The sequence below is a fragment of the Trichoplax adhaerens genome, genomic scaffold, assembly GCF_000150275.1.
Source record: "Trichoplax adhaerens TRIADscaffold_16 genomic scaffold, whole genome shotgun sequence".
NCBI classification, from domain to species: domain Eukaryota; kingdom Metazoa; phylum Placozoa; class Uniplacotomia; order Trichoplacea; family Trichoplacidae; genus Trichoplax; species Trichoplax adhaerens.
Genome location: NW_002060958.1, coordinates 358,386 through 380,133, shown reverse-complemented (window position 1 = coordinate 380,133; position 21,748 = coordinate 358,386). Strand labels below are relative to the sequence as shown.

The window sequence follows — 21,748 nt, the reverse complement described above, 5'->3', positions numbered from 1 at the left end:
TTTTTGATTGCCTATTATTTATAGACTTCGTAGAGCCCGCGGTGGTATTTAAAACTAAACATTTATTGACCAATCACTCTTAAGATCCATTTTAGAGAACTACTTTGCACCGCTTAAGAAAAAAATCGTTCAAAGTTCAGACACAATTTACCTTATGATTCCCTTACAAAACACTATAAAACCAACAAACTTAACTATAAAAACATCAAGCTTCACTTCTAATATAATTCTACGTCATTGATACATTATAAAAGTCTAAAAATTAATCTTTAAACATCAAGATTTAATCATAAAAATAACAATCTAGTTACTTAAGAAATGAACACAACCTTTGCCATTAAATATTATCATTGTATAAGTCATTTTCGGTCTAAAAATAAACAATATAATGACCGAATGACTAATTAATATATAAAATAGTTTGTGATATCATGATTTTGTGGAATGCTTGAGTTCTTTGTGGCACGCCGCTTCATGTACGGTAGGTTATGTAGTACGGAATTTTGCATCAAGAAGGATTATGAAAATTATAGTAATTATTTTGCAGTAATATCGAGGTTGAGATATAAAGAATATCTTTATTTTTGCAAAATCGAATCAGCTAGAGCTTCTATTATGTAGGATTAAACTACAGTTAAAATTATCTGTCCAAAATCTACCGTGTGTTACTATATTTTTTATTCACCTGTTTGGGACCCTCAAATTTTCATCTAGTAATGCTTTAATGTAAAGAAATTCCATAAAATTTATTGTCTTCCCGATAATTGATTTCGGTATCTTTGGCTATGCCAGAGTGAGCGTAAGTTTGCAAAAAGACTATCCTTTAGAATTTATAGAAAGTATCTTTGATTGTAGCTAAGCCTTTCCTCCTAGAATGGACTTTATAGCAAAGTTAATATTGCACCGATATTGTACCCTCTACATTTAAACGCTTAATTTGATAACTTAATGCTCCAATTGCTTGTAAGAATTCCTTCTATATTAGAAATTTGGATCTAGTAAAGTTTCTGTTTTTGTTTTTGATGTGATATTAAGATGCGGAAAATTAGCTGTTGTTTTGTTTAATAAGGCTTTGATTATTGTTTTAATGAAATGAACCTTGATGATTAAAGGTCACTTATTACAGGAGCTCTTTGACAGTAACATTAGTCAAACTAGAAAGGATAACTATTTTGTAGTGATTTTATTAGTTCTTAAGCAATTATAAAGATATTTTAAAGTGTAACTTACTTGGACTGCGTGAAAACTTTTTTATGAACGTGATTACTAAAATAATTGCAAGTGATAGATCGATAACCTCGTTTGAATTTTAGGATCCGTAGTAGTTGCTAGCCCAGCAAAACTTAAATTATAAATAATGGTGTGATTGAAAATAGTAGTTTTAGTCTCTTTGAATTAATTTATGGTTTAGCTTCGCATTAAAGTCGTGACTAGATCAACTAGAGAAGAAGGCTACCTGATCAATTGTCAGCTATTGTTAATTCTCTTTAGTGTAGTAACGCAAGGTAGCAGCTTCATTTTAGACGGATGATTTAAACTGTAGTTTAATCCTACATAATAGAAGCTCTAGCTAATCCGATTTTGCAAAAAGTAAAGATATTCTTTATATCTCAACCTCGATATTATTGCAAATAATTACTATAATTTTCATAATCCTTCTTGACGCAAAATTCCGTACTGCATAACCTACCGTACACAGAGCGGCGTGACACAAAGAACTGAAGTATTCCACAAAATCCTGATATCATAAACTATTTTATATATCAATTAGTCATTCGGTCATTATATGGTTTATTTTTCAGACCGAAGATGAATTATATACCAACACTTGTTTATTTTCTGATACCACCAAGGGCTTTAAGTAGCACATATAAAGATTAATATGATCTTGAAACAAATAAGTATTCCAAAATCATATTAGGAGTGAAATGAGAGCTTTATAGGCCAGCGCTATCTTAACGTTGAAGGTAAATCCAAAATAAATCTAGCTTATATCTTTGAGTTTTGAAAATACATTTATTCCTCATATGACAATTTGATTATCAACCTATAATTTCTAGTGTTGAATATTACTTACATGTAATTTTACAACTTGGATTTTCTCTTCTTTCGGTTATTTAATGCATATTTCATTATGCATCAGCTTTTACTTTGCGTAACTTTTGCTGATACTAGTATATTCTCTAAGTTTTATAAATTATTTTCTGCAACTTCCGTTTATTTCATTTTGTGGCGCTAAAATTTCTTACTGTAGCTGGCCAGTATTTAGCAATAAATTGATACCTATAATGACTGAGTACGCTTAGAAAGAAATATTTTATGTTCTGTTAGATTGATTTCCATATTAGGGATTATTAGTGGTTATGTTCACCATTTTACAGTATTTTATGTTATGTTCAATTGGTTTCCATATTAGGGATTATTATTGGTTATATTGACCATTTCAGGGATAATTACTGTCGTGAGATTAATTTTTAAAAATATATTTACTGTTGTCGTGTTTTATTAACTTACCTTACAAATATAGAGTATTGATCGATTAACTGTAATGGTATAAAAAGGAGATACGATAGAGAAAAAAAGAGAAGACTTCGGCCTATGCTAAATTTGAATAACTCATTAAGTTGCTCGTTGACAATTTGTTATTTGTTGCTACTCATTAGTAACGTGAAAATAAATAAGATTTTTTTAAGTTTAACTTGCGGTCGTGACATTTTAGATGGCTGAGACGAAATTTCGTTGTAGTAATCGTTAATATTCTAATAAAATCTCGCAAAATTCTGACAATTACGGTAACATTCTTCGCTGCAATTAAATCGTAACATACAAGTAACATCCATATGTATTTCATTCAATTATTTGCTATAGAACGATGCCTTTAGATTTGCTTAGGAATCGATCTCATTATGTGGTGTTTATTGCTTGCTTAATCCAAGCAGTGTATAGTGATTTATCCGATCCAGTCATACAGGAACTTTCTGATAATTCCAATTGTTCTCTAACTGTGAAGGATAATGCATCTGAACATGCCCTATTTCGAGAAATTATCCAATCAGAAAGAACTCGAGTAGTTTTTTTTTATTTGACTATAAATAATCAGACTGTAGAGCAACGTACTATAAGCGAACGTTACTATGACCATGATTTTTATAGTCTGGTTAGAAAAGATCTTGGCATGGCTATGATTTCTTTGCCGACCGATTACATTGCTATAAGCTTAAACCTATATTCAATTTTCACGTCTGAACAAAGCTTAGATCTTATTGAATCAACCCGAGGTTGTTATGATGAACTAAATGATACCCAAAGACAGCACATCGTATTTACAACATTACTACAATTTACAAACTTAAATCAAGGTTGTTATGGTCAAGATTGTTCTACAATATGTTTGCGATCCTTCAATAGATTAGATGGATTTTTTTATCGGAATGTTAAGTATTCTTGCTGTAACAGAAGAACAATTAATCCCAAAATTAACATTAGCACATGCCTAACACCTAAAAAGCAACTGTGGTACGTTCATGCTATGCGAATAATTTCCATGATGATTAGCTACTCTATGGCCGCTGTAGTATTGGATAAACTTATTAATAAGTTCTTGAAAGAATTATGCAGTTATCGGTAAGTCACATATTTTACAATGCGATATGAATTTAACTTTAAATTGAATAACAAATTTTATATATTATCATTCTACAAGCAATTCATAGTTTATTGTCTATCTGTTTTTTTAATAACCCGACTATTTACTTCAATGTTCAGTACCAGCGTAAACAAAACTTATTTTTCGCGTAATATAAAATATTAACCCCTTACAACTACAGTACTTACAATCTAATATTGGATTTTTGACACCATTAACTCAGATTTAAAGTGTTATTACAGTATATGTAACATTTAGTCCCAGTAAAATTTCTTTTCTTCTAGATATTTCCAACAAGAATCTCACTTGACCTCAGATGAGAGTCAAAATTATCGATTAAACCAGTCAACTAATAATTCGTGTCAGGAATTAGATCAAGAAGAAATTCATCAATCATTGCTTAGATCATTTCATCAAATTAGTGGAACGCATGGCAGATTCAGCAATCGTATATTATCAAATTCAGTAAATCTTCCGAAAATGGTTAAGATTCGCATTTTAGATACGTTACAGTCGCAAAATGTTAACTATCTCTATTTTTACGACTATGCTATCAATTATCATTGGCGAAAAATATGTTACTCTATTAAGCTATTATCACTAGTTATCCTGTCCGGTGGATTGGGATTTATTTCTCTTCTTGTACAACGAAATTCAACATATTTTATTTTTACGCCCAAATTTAATAAAAGCGAGATAATTCACAACATACCTGAAATAAGTTATATAGTAGTTTGCGCCTATGGGCCATACACAGTCTTCTTTATTGTATGCCTTTTGAAACAAATATGTTCGAGAGATTCAAAAGAATTGTATAACCAAAATGGTACCAATGATCAAGAGCTACTATCTAGAAAAATATACTTAACACCAAGTCATGAGCGACAGTCCTATCACCAAATTAAAATCATTCTTGTCGATATGAAAGACCATTTACTATCTCTACAACTACTTCTATTTATCAAAGATCTCTTGACACTTACAGCTTGTTTGCCATTTTGTATACTTGGACTCATTGGGCTTTTACGGGCTTTATTTTTTATTTTTGAAATATCAACATTGAAATGTAAACGAAATTTACTGCCCAACAGAAGGAATTGGCCTTTAACATATTTCCTTATGTCAGTAATAATGACATTATACTCTATGATACTTGTCCTTACTGCTGCAACAATATTATTGTTCGGTATACAATTAATTCTTAGAATCTTCATTACTGTCATAACGTTTATTTTTGTGTTTTCTGCCTATTTTAATCAAATTATTATTATTATGATACCATACTTGCATTTTATCTATCAATTATTACGTGCATATTTTATTCGAGGTCCTCTAATATCTCAAAGAATTATTGATGTAAAATCTAGGATAGAAGAAAATATCCAAACAATCTTGGATAGTAAGCAAGGTGTTTTGCGAGTCAATTTCATAATTACTCAAGTTGCCAATGTTAGTAATGTAGAAATTGATATCCCAGAAATTTTAAATGAAGAAATTATCAAAGATTGTATCAAGGTTTGTATCAGAAGAAGTGTTAGAGATAGCCATCATCATGCAGTTAATGGAACTTCGAGCATTATTTTTCAATACTCCCAAAATATGTCGGACAATAATAAAGTTACAGTCAAATTATTGCAATGCGGCTTTGGTTGTGTAAAATGCTCTTTCGACAACGGATATAGTACACTCGCAGAGATAATAGAAACTCAGTTACAAAACAGAGATTCTTATTACTTTCGTAGTAAATTAACTCAAGTCTACTACGATATATATGAAGATGGAGCTCATAAAAGCGTTGGCATTCCTGCAGAATTATACGATTATCTGAAACATTATACGCCTGAGATATCAATTAGTCAATTACAAGTAGCATTTAACATTTTAATCGTAACAGCTCTATTCTTCTTTTATACTGTTACGATCTTTCTCGTTTATAAACTTCGTTCAATTTCATCGTTAAATTCGATTGTTGCTAATACTTCGATTGCCTATTTAGCTACATTTCTATCTTTAAAATATTCCAAGCTACTCGAGATCGAGAAAGAAAGAATCGACAAGATCTTAATTCTTAACATTACTCAATATCGACGAGGTTATAAAACATTTTTCAAACGAGGAATCGAATTTCAACCTATTTCTCAAGCAATAAGCATTGCTATAGGATAATACGCGTACAAATAAGCAAATAGCTGAGGATACGGTGAAGTATTAATTCACCTTCTTAAGTTAACACAGTTTACCATCTTACTACATAGTTGTGTATGTTTTATCATCCTAGTCGATGACGAATATCTTTTCTTTTATCGTTAACATAAGCTGTATAGTAACATTATACTTGACATGTTAATACGGTACTTAAATACGCGTAGTTATTATATTGGTATTAATGATCAATCCATGATAGGCTTATTTCTTTGTTGTAATTGCTGTAAGTTATAAGATAATGCTGTTAAAATAAAAGTCATTATGGCATGATAGCTTGCTTTATCAAAAAGGTGTTATCGAAAAACTGGACATAATAGGCAGCCGATGCACATACAATTATAACGCAATCAAACAGCCTAGTAGAAAAAGGCATATACTAAATTAGATTTAGCGATAATATTGTTACGGTCAATCCCCGTTGCTCGATCATTCCCAGGGAATGACCGAGCAATTCGGCTATTCCCTATGACTGGCCGAGCAATTCAGCTATTCCCTATGACTGGCCGAGCAACTAACCGTGAACTTGGTCAATCCAATCAATAACCGAGCAATCGGCCCGCCATTCAGTCAATCCCCATGAATGGCCGCACAATTGACCAACTATTTTGGATAGAATTGTTGTAAGTGAAAACGTTCTTCTTTTTGTTAGGTTGTTTTGTTGTTGACAGTTTCAGTTCTGTCGTTTTTTGATCTCTTTACCAATAATATTTAGAATCAAATATTTGAAGGTTGTTTAGTCTATCTGTCTCACATTTTACTTAATAAATTGTTGTTCGGTTGTTTGCCCAATTTGATTGGGTGTCAAAGTTTCGTTTAGTCGACCAGAGTGCCACGAAGGTTGAATCGAAATTTATTAAAAGTTCTGTAGCTTGATTTCTATATATTACATTTCATTACATTAGTCATCGACAATTTCTAATGTAGTAGTTATTAATCATCTAATATTAGCATCACAATAATATCTATTCTTAGAAACCTAACTATATCGAATATAGCTATCATTATAATCAAATATGAGGTGTATCACTACAGAATGCCAAAATGATTACAACTGATAGGTAGGTTGATAATGTTGTTTAAATTTTAGGATCACTAACAGTAGTTAGCTCTACGAAGCTTATGAAATGAGAGTATGATTGAAAAAGTAGTTGCAGTTTCTTGTTGATTACTATTGTTATAGCTTCATAGTCGAGATTTTAAGAGATCTACTACAGAAGGAGAAGGCTACCTCATCACTTACCCTACGTGTTTACTTCTCTATAGTGCAGCAAGGCAGCAGTAACATTAGATCGATATTGTTAACTATAGTTTATTAGTAAAAGCTCTATAGAATCAAATTAAAAAATGTCGATGTTTTCTTCATTCCAACGTCGATATCACTGTAAAACCGGCTACTCAATTTTTGTAATAATTATTACTGTTGTTATTATCGTTCTCGACGCAGCATGACACAAATGCAAACATTGCATAAATTACGATATCACAAACTATTTTATGCATAAATAATTAAATACTTCAGTTGATAGATATAGATATCACTTAAGAAATAGTAGATAGAGAAAACATTGCTTATTTGCAGATCGTAAGTGACGTGTACAACGACAATATTTGGTAAATCTTCTCTTTCAGATTGTCAATTATTCAAAATTTAACATCAATTTTTAGTACAAAATTATTACTTCCCAATAAGAGAATAAACTTCATTATCAATCAATAAGTGTTGCAGCGTTTTATAATCAAATCTCTAGGCATTTTGCTATTTCAACTTGCGTAATTGGTTATTTCAAACAGTTTAGAAATCATTGTCCTAGGAGCGAAATAAGACCTTTATAAGTTAGCTTGATCGTAACATTGAAGGTAAGTTCACAGTAAATCTAATATTTGTCTTAGATTTTTGAAAAATCTGTTTCTGATATAACAATTTAATCGTCGACGTAGTTATTTCTAGTGCCATATGTAACTCACTTATAATTTCCAATATCAATTGTTAAATCTTTCGATAGTTTAATGCATAATTAAGTGTGCACTAGCTGTTATTCTGAGTAACCTTTGCTAATAATGTTGCATTCTCCAAATCTTACGCATTATCTTCTACGGATTGCCTCTAATTTTATTTTTAGGGACATTAAAATCTCTTACTGTAGCTGGCTTGTATTTAGCGAATAAATAGATACCTATAATGATCGAATAGACTTAGGCGTAGACATTTAGAGTAAATACGACGAAATGCTAATTTTGTAATCGCTAATATTGTAGTAAAAGCACACAAAATTCTAACACGTAATAATTCTTTATTGTAATTATATCAGAACACTAAAGTAATGTGAATATATTATTCAATTATATCTTACAGGACGATGACTTTAGGTTTGTTTAGAAATCGATCTCTTCATTATGTAGTATTTGTCGTTTGCTTGATCCAAGCAGCGTCTATAAATTCATCCGATCAAGTGATACAGAAGTCTTTTAACACTTCCAAATGCTCTCTAAGTGTGTATGATGATACACATCATTATGCCCTATTTCGACAAAAAATCGAAGCAAAAGAAACTAAAATAGTGTATTTTAATCTGATAATAAATGGTCAGAATCTACACAACGATTCTAAAAATTATGACTTCTATGGCTGGGTTAAAGACGATTTTAGTTGGGCTCTGATTTCTTTACCGGTCGATTATATTGCTACAAGCTTAAGTCTATATTCAGTTTTCGTACATCGACAGAGTTTAAATCTTATTGAATCAAGCCGAGGTTGCTATGCTCGACTAACAAGTGATTCCAAAAGAAAGTATATCATTTTTGAGGCATTATTAAAATTTACAAACTCAAGTGGAGGTTGTTTTGGTAGATATTGTCCTACAATATTTTGGCGACGCTTTAATAGAAAACAGGAACTTTTACATCATCCTATACCTTATTCATGCTGTAACAGAGAAATAGTTGCTGCAAAAATTAACATTAGTACATGCCTAATTCTAGGGAAACAGAAATTGACAGGTCGTATGGTACAAATAATTTCCATAATAATCAGTTCCCTTATAGCTGTTACTATGTTAGATAAACTTATTAACAACTTCTTGAAAGAATTAGGTAATTATCGGTAAGTCACAAATTTTACAAAGCGGTAGAAAGTTAACCTTAAATTCAGTAACGAACTTTATGTATTATCGGTCTATAAGCAATCTATTATTTATTGTTTATCTATTCAGAAGCATTCCAACTAATTACATCAATGTTCAGTACCCAGCGCAAACTAAACTTGTTTTCTCAAAATAGAAATGTTAATTTTTTACAGTTACAGTCCATACCTAGTTCAGATCCAAAGTGTTATTACAGTATATGTAGCACATAACCCGAATAAAATCTTCCTTCAATAGATATTGCGAACATAAATCTCATCTTACCTCTGACGAGAGTCAAGATCATTCATTAAACCTACTACAAACTAATAATTCGCATCAAGGATTGATTCAAGAAGAAACTTATCAATCATCGCCTGGATCGTCTCACCAAATCGGGGAAACATACCTCCAGCGTAGTGATAGTATGTTACCAAATTCAACAAATCTTACGAAAATGGTCAAGGTTCGTATCTTAGATACGTTACACTTTCAAAATGTTAACTATTTCCATTTTTCCGACTATACTACTAACTACCATTGGCTAGAAATTAGTCATTGTATTATATTCTTATTACTGGTTATTCTATCTTCGGGATTGGGATTTCTTTCTCTTCTTTTGCAACGAAATTCAATGCATTTTTTTTTTAAACCTCGATTTCATAAAATGGATAAACTTCATGACGTTAAAGATATAGGATTTATTATAGCAGTATGTTGCGGGCCATACATATTGATTTTAAGTTTAGCTCATTTGAAACAGGTATTGACCAGTGATTCAAATAATTCGTATAACCAAATTGACGACAATGATCAAGAGCTACTAACTAGACAAATGTACTTAACGCCAAGTTATGAGCGACAGTCCTATCACCAAATTAACATCATTCTTGTCGATATGAAACACCATTTACTTTCTCTACAACTATTTCAATTTATCAAAGATCTCTTAACATTTATAATCTGCTTGCCATTTTGCATATTTGGACTTATTGGACTTTTACGAGCTTTACTTTTTATTTCTGAAGTATTAACATTCAAATTAAAACGAAATTTACTTCCCAAGATAACAAATTGGCCTTTAATACATCCTCTCGTATTAGCCTTTATGACGTTCTACTCACTCTTTTTTGTCTTTTTTACTGCATCCCTATTAGCTTGCGGTTTACAATTGATTTCTAGAATCGCTATTACTGTTATAACATTTATTTTCGCATTTTCTAGCTATTTCAATGAAATTATTATTATTGTAATTCCATACGTGCATTTTATCTATTTGTTATTGAGCGCTTACTCTGATCGAGGTCCTCTTATATGTCAAAGAATTATTGATGTAAAGCCAAGAATAGAAGAAAATATTCAAACAATCTTGGATAGTAAGCAAGGTATTTTGCGAGTCGATTTTATCATCACTCAAACTGGCAGTATCAATGACGTAGAAATTGATACCCCAGAAATGTTAAATGAAGAAACTATCAAACTTAGTATTGTGGATTACATTAAACGAAGTCTAAGAGATGACCACCATCACGCAATTAATGGTACTTCGAGCATCGTTTTTCAATACTCATATATTGAGTCAGACAGTAATAAAGTTACAGTCAAATTATTGCAATGTGGCTTCGGTTGTGTAAAATGTACTTTTAACGACGGACATAACATACTCAAAGAGAAAATCCAAGCTCACTTAGGCAACAACGGTTCTCATTATTTCCAAGCTAAACTATGTCAAACCTACTACGATATATATGAAAGTAGAACTCATCCATGCACTGGTATTCCTGCAGAATTATACAACTATCTCAAGTATTACACACCTAAGATATCAATTAGTCAGCTACAAGTAGCATTTTACATTTTTATCATAACAGGTCTATTCGTACATTATATTGTTACGTTCGATCTCGTTTATAGATTTCATACATTTTCATCGCTTAATTCGAGTATTACCCATGCCTCAATCGTCTATTTAGTTTCATATCTATCCTTAAAAAGTTCCAAAATTTTAGAGATCGATAAAGAAACAATCGATAAGATCTTAATTCTTAACATTACTCAATATAGACGAGGTTATAAAATATTTTTTAAGCGAGGAATCGAATTTCAACCTATTTCTCAGACAATATGTATGGCTGTAAGATAATACAAGCATACAACCGAGAATACCACAAACCATTAAGACGCTTTCTTATGTTAATATAGATTAACATCTTACTACGTAGATTTATATGTTGTTTATCATTAGTTGATAGGGAATTATTTTTATTTCTTGTCGTTATTGTAAGCTATATAAGTACGTAGTATAGTAATCTTAATACTTAAATAGTTATGTTTGTATCATCTATGTTATACTCTATTCTTCTTATATTTGTTTTAGGGTGTAAGATTATACTAATAAAATAAAGTCATCATGATATTTGAGCGTTGTCAAAAATCTATTCTAGAAGAATTCGACTTTTTAAGTAGCTCGTGTATGCAAAATTACGAATGCTGTCAAGTAGCCAAGTAGAAGCAAGCATTGCTAAAGCAATTTCAGCTTCAGTATGAATGATTGCAGGAATCATCGTCATTAGTCGCTGTAATAACATACTTGTAGAAAAGATAGTATTTACTAACCTATTATAGTGGCAAGTTATCATAAAATAGGGCATCCGTTGTCTAAATTTAATTTACGCTTTTATAACCGAAATTAATCGCAGACAGGTAAGCCTAGCAATACCAACTAGATTTTGCTTTGATATTTCTACTCTATACACCAATGGTATATGCATTTAGGGATATTGTACAATAAAAGAACTTCCTATTTTTACAGTGTCTAACGATAGTGTAATATTACTAGAGATTAAGTAATCTTTTAATAACTATTTCCATAGTGCACGAGTATTAGAACTTGGTGTAGTAAAATTAATCACAAAGTAAAGTGAAATCTACTATGACATTAATCATTTATTCCAGCATGCCCATATATTATGCAATTGATCCCATTTAAATGACTCGAGTTGGTCGATAAATTTGAAATTTAAAACGATACAGGTAACCTAAATTAAGATATGTATGTTCATTACACAAGTACGCTTCAATAAAAATATTTGTAGACTACATTTATAGACAGTCTGCATGTTTTTCTACTCTTTACTACAGCTAGACTTGCGAAGTTTGTTTATAAGATATTGACAATTCTTATTCAGGAAATGAACTCTCCTTGCTATTTAATTAAGACTTTGATCCAGTTATGTTCTACTTTACTAATTGATATTTTATTTATATACCGGTACCTCAGGCACGTAGATTTTCACAAATTACCTATAGACGTTTCGATAGTTGGTTTCAATATCTATTTGTTACAATATCTAATAGAAAGACATAGGAATCACCTATTATGCTTATACTCTAATTTTTATAGTAATTCATTGAAAGTAGTTTGTTATTAGTTACATAGTAATTCAATAAACCTGTTGCAGTAAACAATATTCTAGCTAATACGTATAAGAGACGACAACAACACTCATAATAAATTGTTTCACACAAGTACACTTTCAGATCATGATCGAAATTAGCGATAGGCGTACAAGTTTGGAACCTTTTCAAAAGTTTATTGCAGTTGTTATAAGTAAATTGATTTATTTCCGTACAATGACTCTTTGCAAAGATACTACGATAGATAGCATGAGCTAATATTTATATTGTCTAATTTGAAGGAATTGAAGAGCTTTTCTTAGATTTACGGTTGTCACCTCAATAATTACATTACAGATAGGCTTAACTCAGGCAACATTTAAATTTCAGTCTATTAGATATTTTACCGTCTATTGGTTTAAGCTGTAATCAAGGTGCACGCTATTATGATTTTGCTCACGAACTTATTTAGGCACAGCATTCAAATCTGAATTATCCAACCAGTGATGGATATTGATGAATAGACCACATAAAGCGAGAAGAACTAAATTGGCACTAATAATTTCTAGTTTCTGTGATACTGCAATATGGTTTCTACTTGGTTGCTACAGAAATTAATAAAACTTATTCATACCTTCTTGAAAAATTTTAGAAAGGTATTAAAAATTAAGTATTACGGGTAATAAATAATTTTACTTCAGTTTTAATGCTACGTCAGGATTACTATATGACGTATTCACCTTTGACACTCTCTTCGGTTGTATACCGCAGAATATAAATTATTTCTGCATCTGTGCTGTACTTTTAATTCTCCATTCAAGCCAATTGTAGAGTTATTGGTTTCGCTGTCTTCCATTAAATACGATTAAAATCTTTGTATTTTGAATCTCTTATTGATGAAAGTGATACTTAATCGCCCGTGATTCTCGAAATTTTAGCCCCACACTGTGATAATTTCTTTTCAAGCGACTGATATCCCCTATCTAAGTGATGCACCCCTCTAATGGTTGTTTCACCTCTGGCACAAAGTCCTGCAATCACTAAGCCTGCCGAAGCTCTTAAATCACTTGCCATAACTTCAGCCCCTACTAGAGATTGGACTCCTTGTACAACCGCATCATGGCCATCAATAGTTATGTTAGCTCCCATTTTACACAACTCACGAACATGCATAAACCGATTTTCAAAAATAGTCTCCGAAATAGTTGATAATCCTTCCGCCAAGGTCATCAAGCACATGAATTGAGCTTGTAAATCAGTCGGGAAACCAGGATGAGGCTGTGTTGAAATATTAACAGGCTTTAAAGGACCTTGATGTTTCACTCGTATAAAGTTCTTACCCTGTAGAATGCTTACACCAGCGGCTTTCATTCTCATTACTAAATTTTCAATTAAGTCACATTCAATGCCCAGTAACTTGACATCTCCTCTAGTTACTGCTGCCGCTATCATGTAAGTTCCTGCTTCTATCCTATCTGGCATTACCTTATAGCTAGTACCATCGAGCCTATCTTTTCCAATAATTGTCAATTCTGTCGTACCAATACCCTTGATCTCTGCTCCCATTTGATTTAAACAACGGCATAAATCAGCTATCTCTGGTTCTCTTGCACAGTGAAACAAATTGGTCTCACCCTTTGCTAAAACTGCAGCTAAAATTGCATTTATAGTTGCTCCAACGGATACTTTGGTAAAAGAAAAATTGCACCCTACTAAACATTCATCTACATGAGCATCAATACAATCGTGGTGCATTATTATTTTTGCTCCTAACGCTTGCATAACGGCTATATGTAAATCGATTGGTCTAGCACCAATCTCACAACCTCCTGGAAATGATACTGTTGCTTTGCCAAACCTAGTCAATAATGGTCCAAGAAGCCAAATAGATGCTCTTATTTTACTTTCAATCTCATAGGGTACAAAATAGTTTTGAATGTCAGCAGAGGATAATTTTAGCTGTAAACCGTTATCTTCTTGGTCGACGATTTCTATCACTGTCCCAAGATTCACTAACAAGTTCTTCATTGTTGTTATGTCAGATAGCTTAGGAATATTGGTAAGTTGTAAAGTTTGATTCGATAAAAGGCTAGCGGCCATTAAAGGTAACGAACTATTCTTTGAGCCACTTATTGCTATTTCTCCAAAAAGATGGATTCCACCCTGAATTAAAATTCTCTCCATAACGACGTCTAAGTGTTGCCTTGTAAGTTACAGGGCCCAAGATAGTCAATATTGGTACAGCGGCTGACTGTCTCGTATGTCATCAATGGTTTCCAAGGGAAACCCCCATAAACCCCTAAAGACAAGTATTTGTCTCACAAGTTCCTTTAACTCAGAAGGAAAATGTCGGAATCATTGCTTACAAGCCACACCCTTCGCTGAAAGTGGTAGTTCTAACAGTTTATAACAATATACAATTCAATTATATTATAATTAATAGACTGTAGGTTTTATTTGTCATCAGCTGCTCATCATCTATTTAGCTCGTATTCTAGGATTGTGGTCTTCCCCTTTAGTCAATTATCTCTGGAGTTTATACTGATTTTATTTATAATGAATCGCTTATTCATCACCTATTAGGATTGTATGATTAGATTGAGCTTTCCCTTTGGCAGTTATTTCTTGAATGGATGCTGATTATATTCTTAATCAGTTGTTAATCACCTTTTAGGATTGCATGATAGGATTGCACTTTGTTCTTTCAGACAGTTATTTCCTGAATTGATGCTGAATGTATTCGTAATCAGTTTATAAGCATCTTTTAGGATTGCATGATGGAGTTGTGCTTTATCCTTTTAGAGAATCATTTCTTGAATTGATACTGATTTTATTAGTAACAAGTCGTTAATCGTCTTTGTGATAGGATTAAGCTTTATCCTGTAGGCTGCTATTTCTTTGAATTGTACTGATTTTATTAGTAACTAGTCATTAATCGCCTTTGTGATTGGATTGAGCTTCATCCTGTAGACTGTTACTTCTTGAATTTATAGTAGTTTTATTTGTAATCAGTCAATAATCCCCTTGTATGATTGTGTTTATTCCTGCCGCCAGTAGTTTCTCGAATTAATACAGGTTCTATTAGTAATCAACTGTTAATCCCCTTCTAGGATGGAACTTTTTTCCTGTAGATCGAAATTTCTTGAATTTATACTGGCTTTATTAGTATAATCAGTTATTCATCACCTTGCAGATTTGCATGATAGGATTGAATTATTTCCTATAGATAGTTATTTCTTTAACTGGCGACTATCTAAAGCGTGAGGAGCGTGTCAATATTTACTTGATCTTTTATTGCACGCTCTACTTTATATTATTTCTGTCCATGATACAGTTATAGATTACTCCCCTGATGGTGTTGTAATCCTACCATTGCATTTCCGATTGACTGTTAGATAGAAGTAAAAAATGACAACATCACTGAAGTTGTCTTTCTTCAGACATACTCTATCGCCATATAATACACCTTTTGTATCTGATGTAAACTATAACATCAGATCGATTTTCGATGAGTGAATGCTATGATTTGATCTAGCAACAAAATAATTCGGTGATCGTTGATAGTTTGTATTCTGCTACAGCGTCTAAACGTTGCATATCCCCAACAGTCAACAACACCAGTCAGTCATGCCAACAATCATTTAGGCCAAAAGGAGTAGCTCCAATAGAAACCTTAGTTTACTTGATTATTGAATTAAGCAGAAACATCAAGTGATCCTAGTACTAATAAATTGATTAAGTTGAAACACTCCATGTCCCCGACAGTCGACAATACCAGTCAGCCATGCTACCATTCATTTAGGCCAAAAAGAGTAGCTCTAATAGAAACTTTAGCTTGCTTTATTATTTAATTTAATTTATTTAATTAAGCAGAAACATCAAGCGATTCTAGTATTAATGAATTCATTAAGTTGAAATGCTCCATGTCCCCGACAGTCGACAATACCAGTCAGCCATGCCAACAATCATTTAGGGCAAAAAGAGTAGCTCCAATAGAAACTTTAGGTTGCTTTATTATTTAATTTAATATATATTTAATTAAGCATTAATGAATTCATCAAGTTGAAATGCTCCATGTCCCCGATAGTCGACAACACCAGTCAGCCATGCCGAATATCATCTAGGCCACAAAGAGTAGCTCCAATAGAAACTTTAGGTAGCTTTATTATTTAATTTAAATTATTCTAGTATTAATGAATTCATCAAGTTGAAATGCTCCATGTCCCCGATAGTCGACAACACCAGTCAGCCATGCCAACAATCATTTAGGCCAAAAAGAGTAGCTCCAATAGAAATTTTAGGTTGCTTTATTATTTAATTTAAATTATTCTAGTATTAATGAATTCATCAAGTTGAAATGCTCCATGTCCCCGATAGTCAACAACACCAGTCAGCCATGCCAACAATCATTTAGGCCAAAAAGAGTAGCTCTAATAGAAACTTTAGGTTGCTTTATTATTTAATTTAATTTATTTAATTTAGCATTTATGAATTCATCAAGTTGAAATGCTCCATATCCCCGACAGTCGACAACACCAGTCAGCCATGCCGAGCATCATCTAGGGAAAAAAGAGTAGCTCCAATAGAAATCTTAAGCTGTTTGATTACTGAATTAAGCAGAGAGATAAAGCAATCCTAGTATTCATGATTTATTAATTCGTTTTCATTCTGCCATTTTTGATTTTGGGGACGGGCTTCGCTAACTAAGGTGACGTCATTCTTTGGGAGCAGGGTAACATGATACCCTAATACCCTAGGTAGAATTTTTGTTTTTTCTTGACTTCTAGTAAAGACCCTATACACTACAGGGCGCATTGTACACAAGACTGCTATACTACCGGTACTGTACCGCTTTCGAGGCATAATAATATCGATGTTCATTGTTGGCTTCTATAGTGAGCAGTGTTATCTTAATGATAGTTTGGGTAGCAGACCTCCTAGAGAAGCCATCGTACTATTCATGTCGCCATAGCTACCGTCGTCTGGACTGTCTGTCGACAGTCTCGATTGCTATTGCTGATCGAAATCTTCATCTTTTGCTTCCCAGTGGGGTGATTCTGTCAACTTTTTCCGTTGGATTGGGTCTTTGAGAGAGTTGGATCGTTATTACTGATCGAAATCTTGCTTCCAAGTTGTTTCCAAACTTCATCAGTTGGACTGATCATTGACAGCCTTGGAATTGATCGTTGGTATCCAATTTGAATACAATTATTATTAACTGTCGTCTTGCATTGGTGGATCATGTCGGCGGAGAAAAGCGGTTATCCTACACCTGCACCTGGTGGATCATCTGCTAGTGCCCCTCCAGCCATGGAGGGATACCAAAGTCAGAGTCAATATCCTCCAGTTCCTCCACCACAACAGCAACAATATTATAGCGGACAACCAACTTCAAATATGCCAACAGAGCCTCCACCAAGTTATCAAAGAGCTTCAGCATTACCTCCGTTATATACTGCTGACTCCTACTACGCTGAAAATTTTAGCCAGAAATCTATCCGTCGTGGTCAGTTTTTGTGCCCATTGACTACAATGCACGTACTTTGATCTTTGTTTTCAACACTGTTCTCCTTCTAGCTAGACCTGAATAATCTATCTTATGCTGATGATATCTTGTAATACGATATTGCCTATCATTTTACTCGACTAGATGTTTTACACCGTACATAGTGCTATCCTAAAGTGTAAATAGTGTCGATACACACCAAAAAAAATCCAGTCGAGTAGAATGCCTTTCAATGCTAAATAACGTGTAATATCAAGACAACAAAAGTTGCTACATATACAATGTTTCCATGTCAAGAACTACTTAGGTGAAAACAAGATCGACAAACACTGCATTTCTCTCTCTTCAATTACTATAGCACTCATTAGAATAAATCTACTCTTCTACAGTACTCTTCCATATTCTGTGGATGCTAGTATCGATATCGAGCACAAATAGTTTCACTTTGTTGGCGTAACAGACTCACCGTACTTGGAGAGTATCTATTTTACTAATTGAAATCAATTTATAATTTACAGTATACATAGGGGAAGCGTTAATTAATCAATGGAGTAGTACAGTACAGTAGATGCATTGAGAAAGATGCCTAATCGATAGTTCAGTTTCGGTTTGTTTGTACTGACGTGACTGTGCGCTATATCTATTTTAATGATGGAAATCAATTTATTTTTATTTAAAGTATGCACAAGGTATGCGTTAATTATAGAGAACTATGTATACGAGCGTACGTTTATGAATTTATACATATAGAGAAGGATAATCTTCATGGAGTAGTACAGTAATACATGTGGATGGACGCCTTATAGACATTTCTAAAAGCTAACTTACTAGACAAGCAAAATGAGTTTGACCAGTATTGAATTACATTCCATTAAAATTTGTTCACTTTACCTGTATGGTAATGATGAATACTGTACTGTTGTAACATGCTTATCCTTCTAAAACCTACTAAAAGAATTTTAATTAATTAATATCAATCAATTATTAACTAGCAAGATAGTTTACTATAGATAGGAGGCTATTGCGATCTGCTAAATAGGAAAATAATAGGACAGTTAATGAATCACATTAGAATGGATTTATACGGAATACTTTTAGTAGCAATCATGGGTTTCATTGCCGGTAATGGATAGACATGTATACGTAGTTCCTGATCAACGCAGTCAAGAATAGCCAACAGGCATTATCGACTAATACATTTAATCGACAGTCTAAAGGCATCCAAACTTTAACGTAAAATGCATTACATTTATCGACTGCATTTTTAGCCATCAATGAAAATTGGCAATATCCAAGTAAGGACCATGTATCTATCTGCAACTTTGTCCAAGAAATAAGGGTGTCGTACTCGAATATCTTGCAAACGACAGATTAATTCCATTAATAAAGACAATATGCGAGCAATTGCCTTGTATCTGTCTGCAATTTTGTCGAAGGAAATAAGAGTGTTGTACTCAAATATCTTGCTAACAGTAGATTAGTTTTGTTACTTAAGCTAATACTTGGTGCAATCTTGAGTATAGACTTAAAGAAATGCCCATGTAAGATTAATTAATAAGTGTAAAATTCAACTTTATACGACAAATAAGTCACTTTCTCAATTTTTATTTTTTCTATTTCATAACCGATATCTTCTCCAGCCTTCATTAGAAAGGTAAGTTGATCTAGGTGATGCAATCATCATGTATTTAATAATAGTTAAATCGATGTGGCAATCGTAATGAAATATGAATTATGTAACCTTTCGCTAGGTTTATTTGATACTGACTATCCAGTTAGCGGTCACAATTGGCATAGTCGCTATTATGCTTTTTGTGTAAGTAGGCACCTTGTTTAAAAAGACTTAGATAATTTTTATAGCCATATATATGCAAGCAGCAAGTTATTTCAAGTCTTAATGTTGATTGCAATATTTCCTATATCTATCGTAAAAGTCTTATACTGTATTGGAATGCTACTATACAAACTGTTCGAATGTAACCAATAGATGAATATCAAATTAATACAAACATGAATCATCGAACTGCACACTGCAGTCATTTCTAATATAATGATGCTGTTATAATTTTTTGATATTATACCGAATTTACTGCATCTATTTAAAAAAATAGACCGGGCGTCAAAGAATTTGTTAGAGCCAGTCTTCCTATGTATATTTCGTGCCTGTAAGTATTAAACTATAAATATTATTGATGAGAACATATTGAAACTAGTAAATAATATAATCATACTTGAATAATCAACACGTTCTGATAGCCAAATGTTCTATGATTGACCATCAGAGTTATTTTCCTGATTGCGTTCTTGGCCATGACATGTGTTCCTTCTTTAAGGTAAGCGACTATGAATCCGCGATATGTTTATTTCTAACGTGTAATTTACTAACTTTGCTTATGTGTCAATAATTATGCATATATATAATCAACCGTATCTATGGCATACAATTACCAGTTAGATGAGTTTATACCATTCACTAAAATTAGAATTAGCTATACACCTGATGCTCTCATAACAGTAACTGGTTTAACTATCATTAAATCCTTATACTAAGTGATTTTATCCGCCTTATTTTGAATATAGACGAAAAGTGCCGTATAATTATATTACGTTGAGTATTTTTGTAAGTGTGAATCATTGCTTACTTAGATTAAAGGACTCTTCAAGTAATTCATAAATACAGATACTTTTACAGATAATTTTAAGATAAGTCAAACAAGATTCGTGTGTGCGATTGGCTTATTAATGTAGCGTTTTATATGTAGACGTTGGCGTTATCATATTTGGTTGGAGTTATCAGCTGGTAAATATTGTTAGACTAATGCCTCAGATACAATATAACCTACAATTCTCTTTGATCGGCTGCAATGCTGTATAGATTGCACCAAGTTCTATAGGTCATAATAAAAGGGATAAGCTTGTACTAATTCTTATATTTCATTTTTGTATGTAAAATTAATTAACAATATGAAAATTATCTGCCACTCAAACTGGTAGCCGTTATTCCATTGATACAGTACTAATCGCCTTAGGAATTACTGGCGTAAGTATTAATTCACTATGATTAAGTAACTTCTTCAAAACCTGTTGGATAAATTTGATATATAACGACTTTACACCTTCGTTTACCATACTACAAAAGTAAATACCTTTATCGTATGCATTCTATTGACTGTTTAGAGAACTATGTGTCTTCTTTAGGGGCCCTATAAGTTAAAACATTGTATTCTTTAAACAAAGTTACTAGACGAAGTATTCAGCCTTAACAACTGACCGCTAATTTCTTTGTTTTATTAGATCGTCACTTTGGGAGTAACATTATTCTCTTGTCAGACAAAGGTTCTTTTTTTAGCTGCTTTAAAATTTCTGGTATCGTACTTCACTAAAGTTCGAAATCATAGCTAACCGTAGATTTTTTTTAACAGCTGGATCTAACGTTGATGAATGGATTGTTATTCTGCCTGTGTATGGTTTTGTTTACATTTGGCTTCTTTATGATATTTATGTGGAGCCGAGTAAGTATATATATAGTCTGTACCTTTCCATTAGTTCATACTATAGAAAGGATACATATCTTAATGCTCCTTTACTACTAGGTTGTTTATTTAATCTACGCAAGCCTTGGAGCGTTGATATTTACTCTTGTAAGTTCGGATAATGTTTACAGTTGCAAAAACTTAAAGATTATAAAGTTAGAACAATTAATAATGAGATCAATTTGCTTCGTAATAGTTCCTTGCCTATGATACACAACTCATTATGGGTGGTAGACGTTACGAACTCGATCCAGAGGAATACATTTTCGGAGCTCTGACTTTATATACTGACATTATATATATATTTATCTTCCTTTTAAGCATTTTTGGTAACAGTAGTTAG

At 32.5% G+C, this 21,748-nt stretch overlaps 4 protein-coding genes across 4 annotated transcripts; 3 read left to right on the top strand and 1 right to left on the bottom strand.

Moving 5' to 3' along the window:
* Positions 1–2,872: 2,872 nt before the first annotated feature.
* TRIADDRAFT_60549 (uncharacterized protein) lies at positions 2,873–5,812 on the top strand (the record flags this gene model as incomplete). Its single annotated transcript, XM_002116565.1, has 2 exons — positions 2,873–3,624; positions 3,931–5,812. 2 exons carry the CDS (start codon positions 2,873–2,875, stop codon positions 5,810–5,812), a joined length of 2,634 nt encoding a protein of 877 aa, XP_002116601.1.
* A 1,080-nt stretch (positions 5,813–6,892) lies between these two features.
* TRIADDRAFT_60548 (uncharacterized protein) lies at positions 6,893–11,113 on the top strand (the record flags this gene model as incomplete). Its single annotated transcript, XM_002116564.1, has 4 exons — positions 6,893–6,909; positions 8,205–8,951; positions 9,229–9,436; positions 9,734–11,113. The coding sequence occupies 4 exons, from the start codon at positions 6,893–6,895 to the stop codon at positions 11,111–11,113; spliced, it is 2,352 nt and encodes a 783-aa protein (XP_002116600.1).
* A 2,162-nt stretch (positions 11,114–13,275) lies between these two features.
* TRIADDRAFT_60547 (uncharacterized protein) lies at positions 13,276–14,550 on the bottom strand (the record flags this gene model as incomplete). Its single annotated transcript, XM_002116497.1, has 1 exon — positions 13,276–14,550. One exon carries the CDS (start codon positions 14,548–14,550, stop codon positions 13,276–13,278), a length of 1,275 nt encoding a protein of 424 aa, XP_002116533.1.
* A 5,894-nt stretch (positions 14,551–20,444) lies between these two features.
* On the top strand, positions 20,445–21,748 carry TRIADDRAFT_31200 (uncharacterized protein; the record flags this gene model as incomplete). Its single annotated transcript, XM_002116563.1, has 7 exons — positions 20,445–20,492; positions 20,635–20,672; positions 20,867–20,912; positions 21,167–21,208; positions 21,295–21,384; positions 21,466–21,513; positions 21,602–21,748. Coding segments are annotated over 7 exons (459 nt in total), but the record flags the coding sequence as incomplete, so codon positions are not given.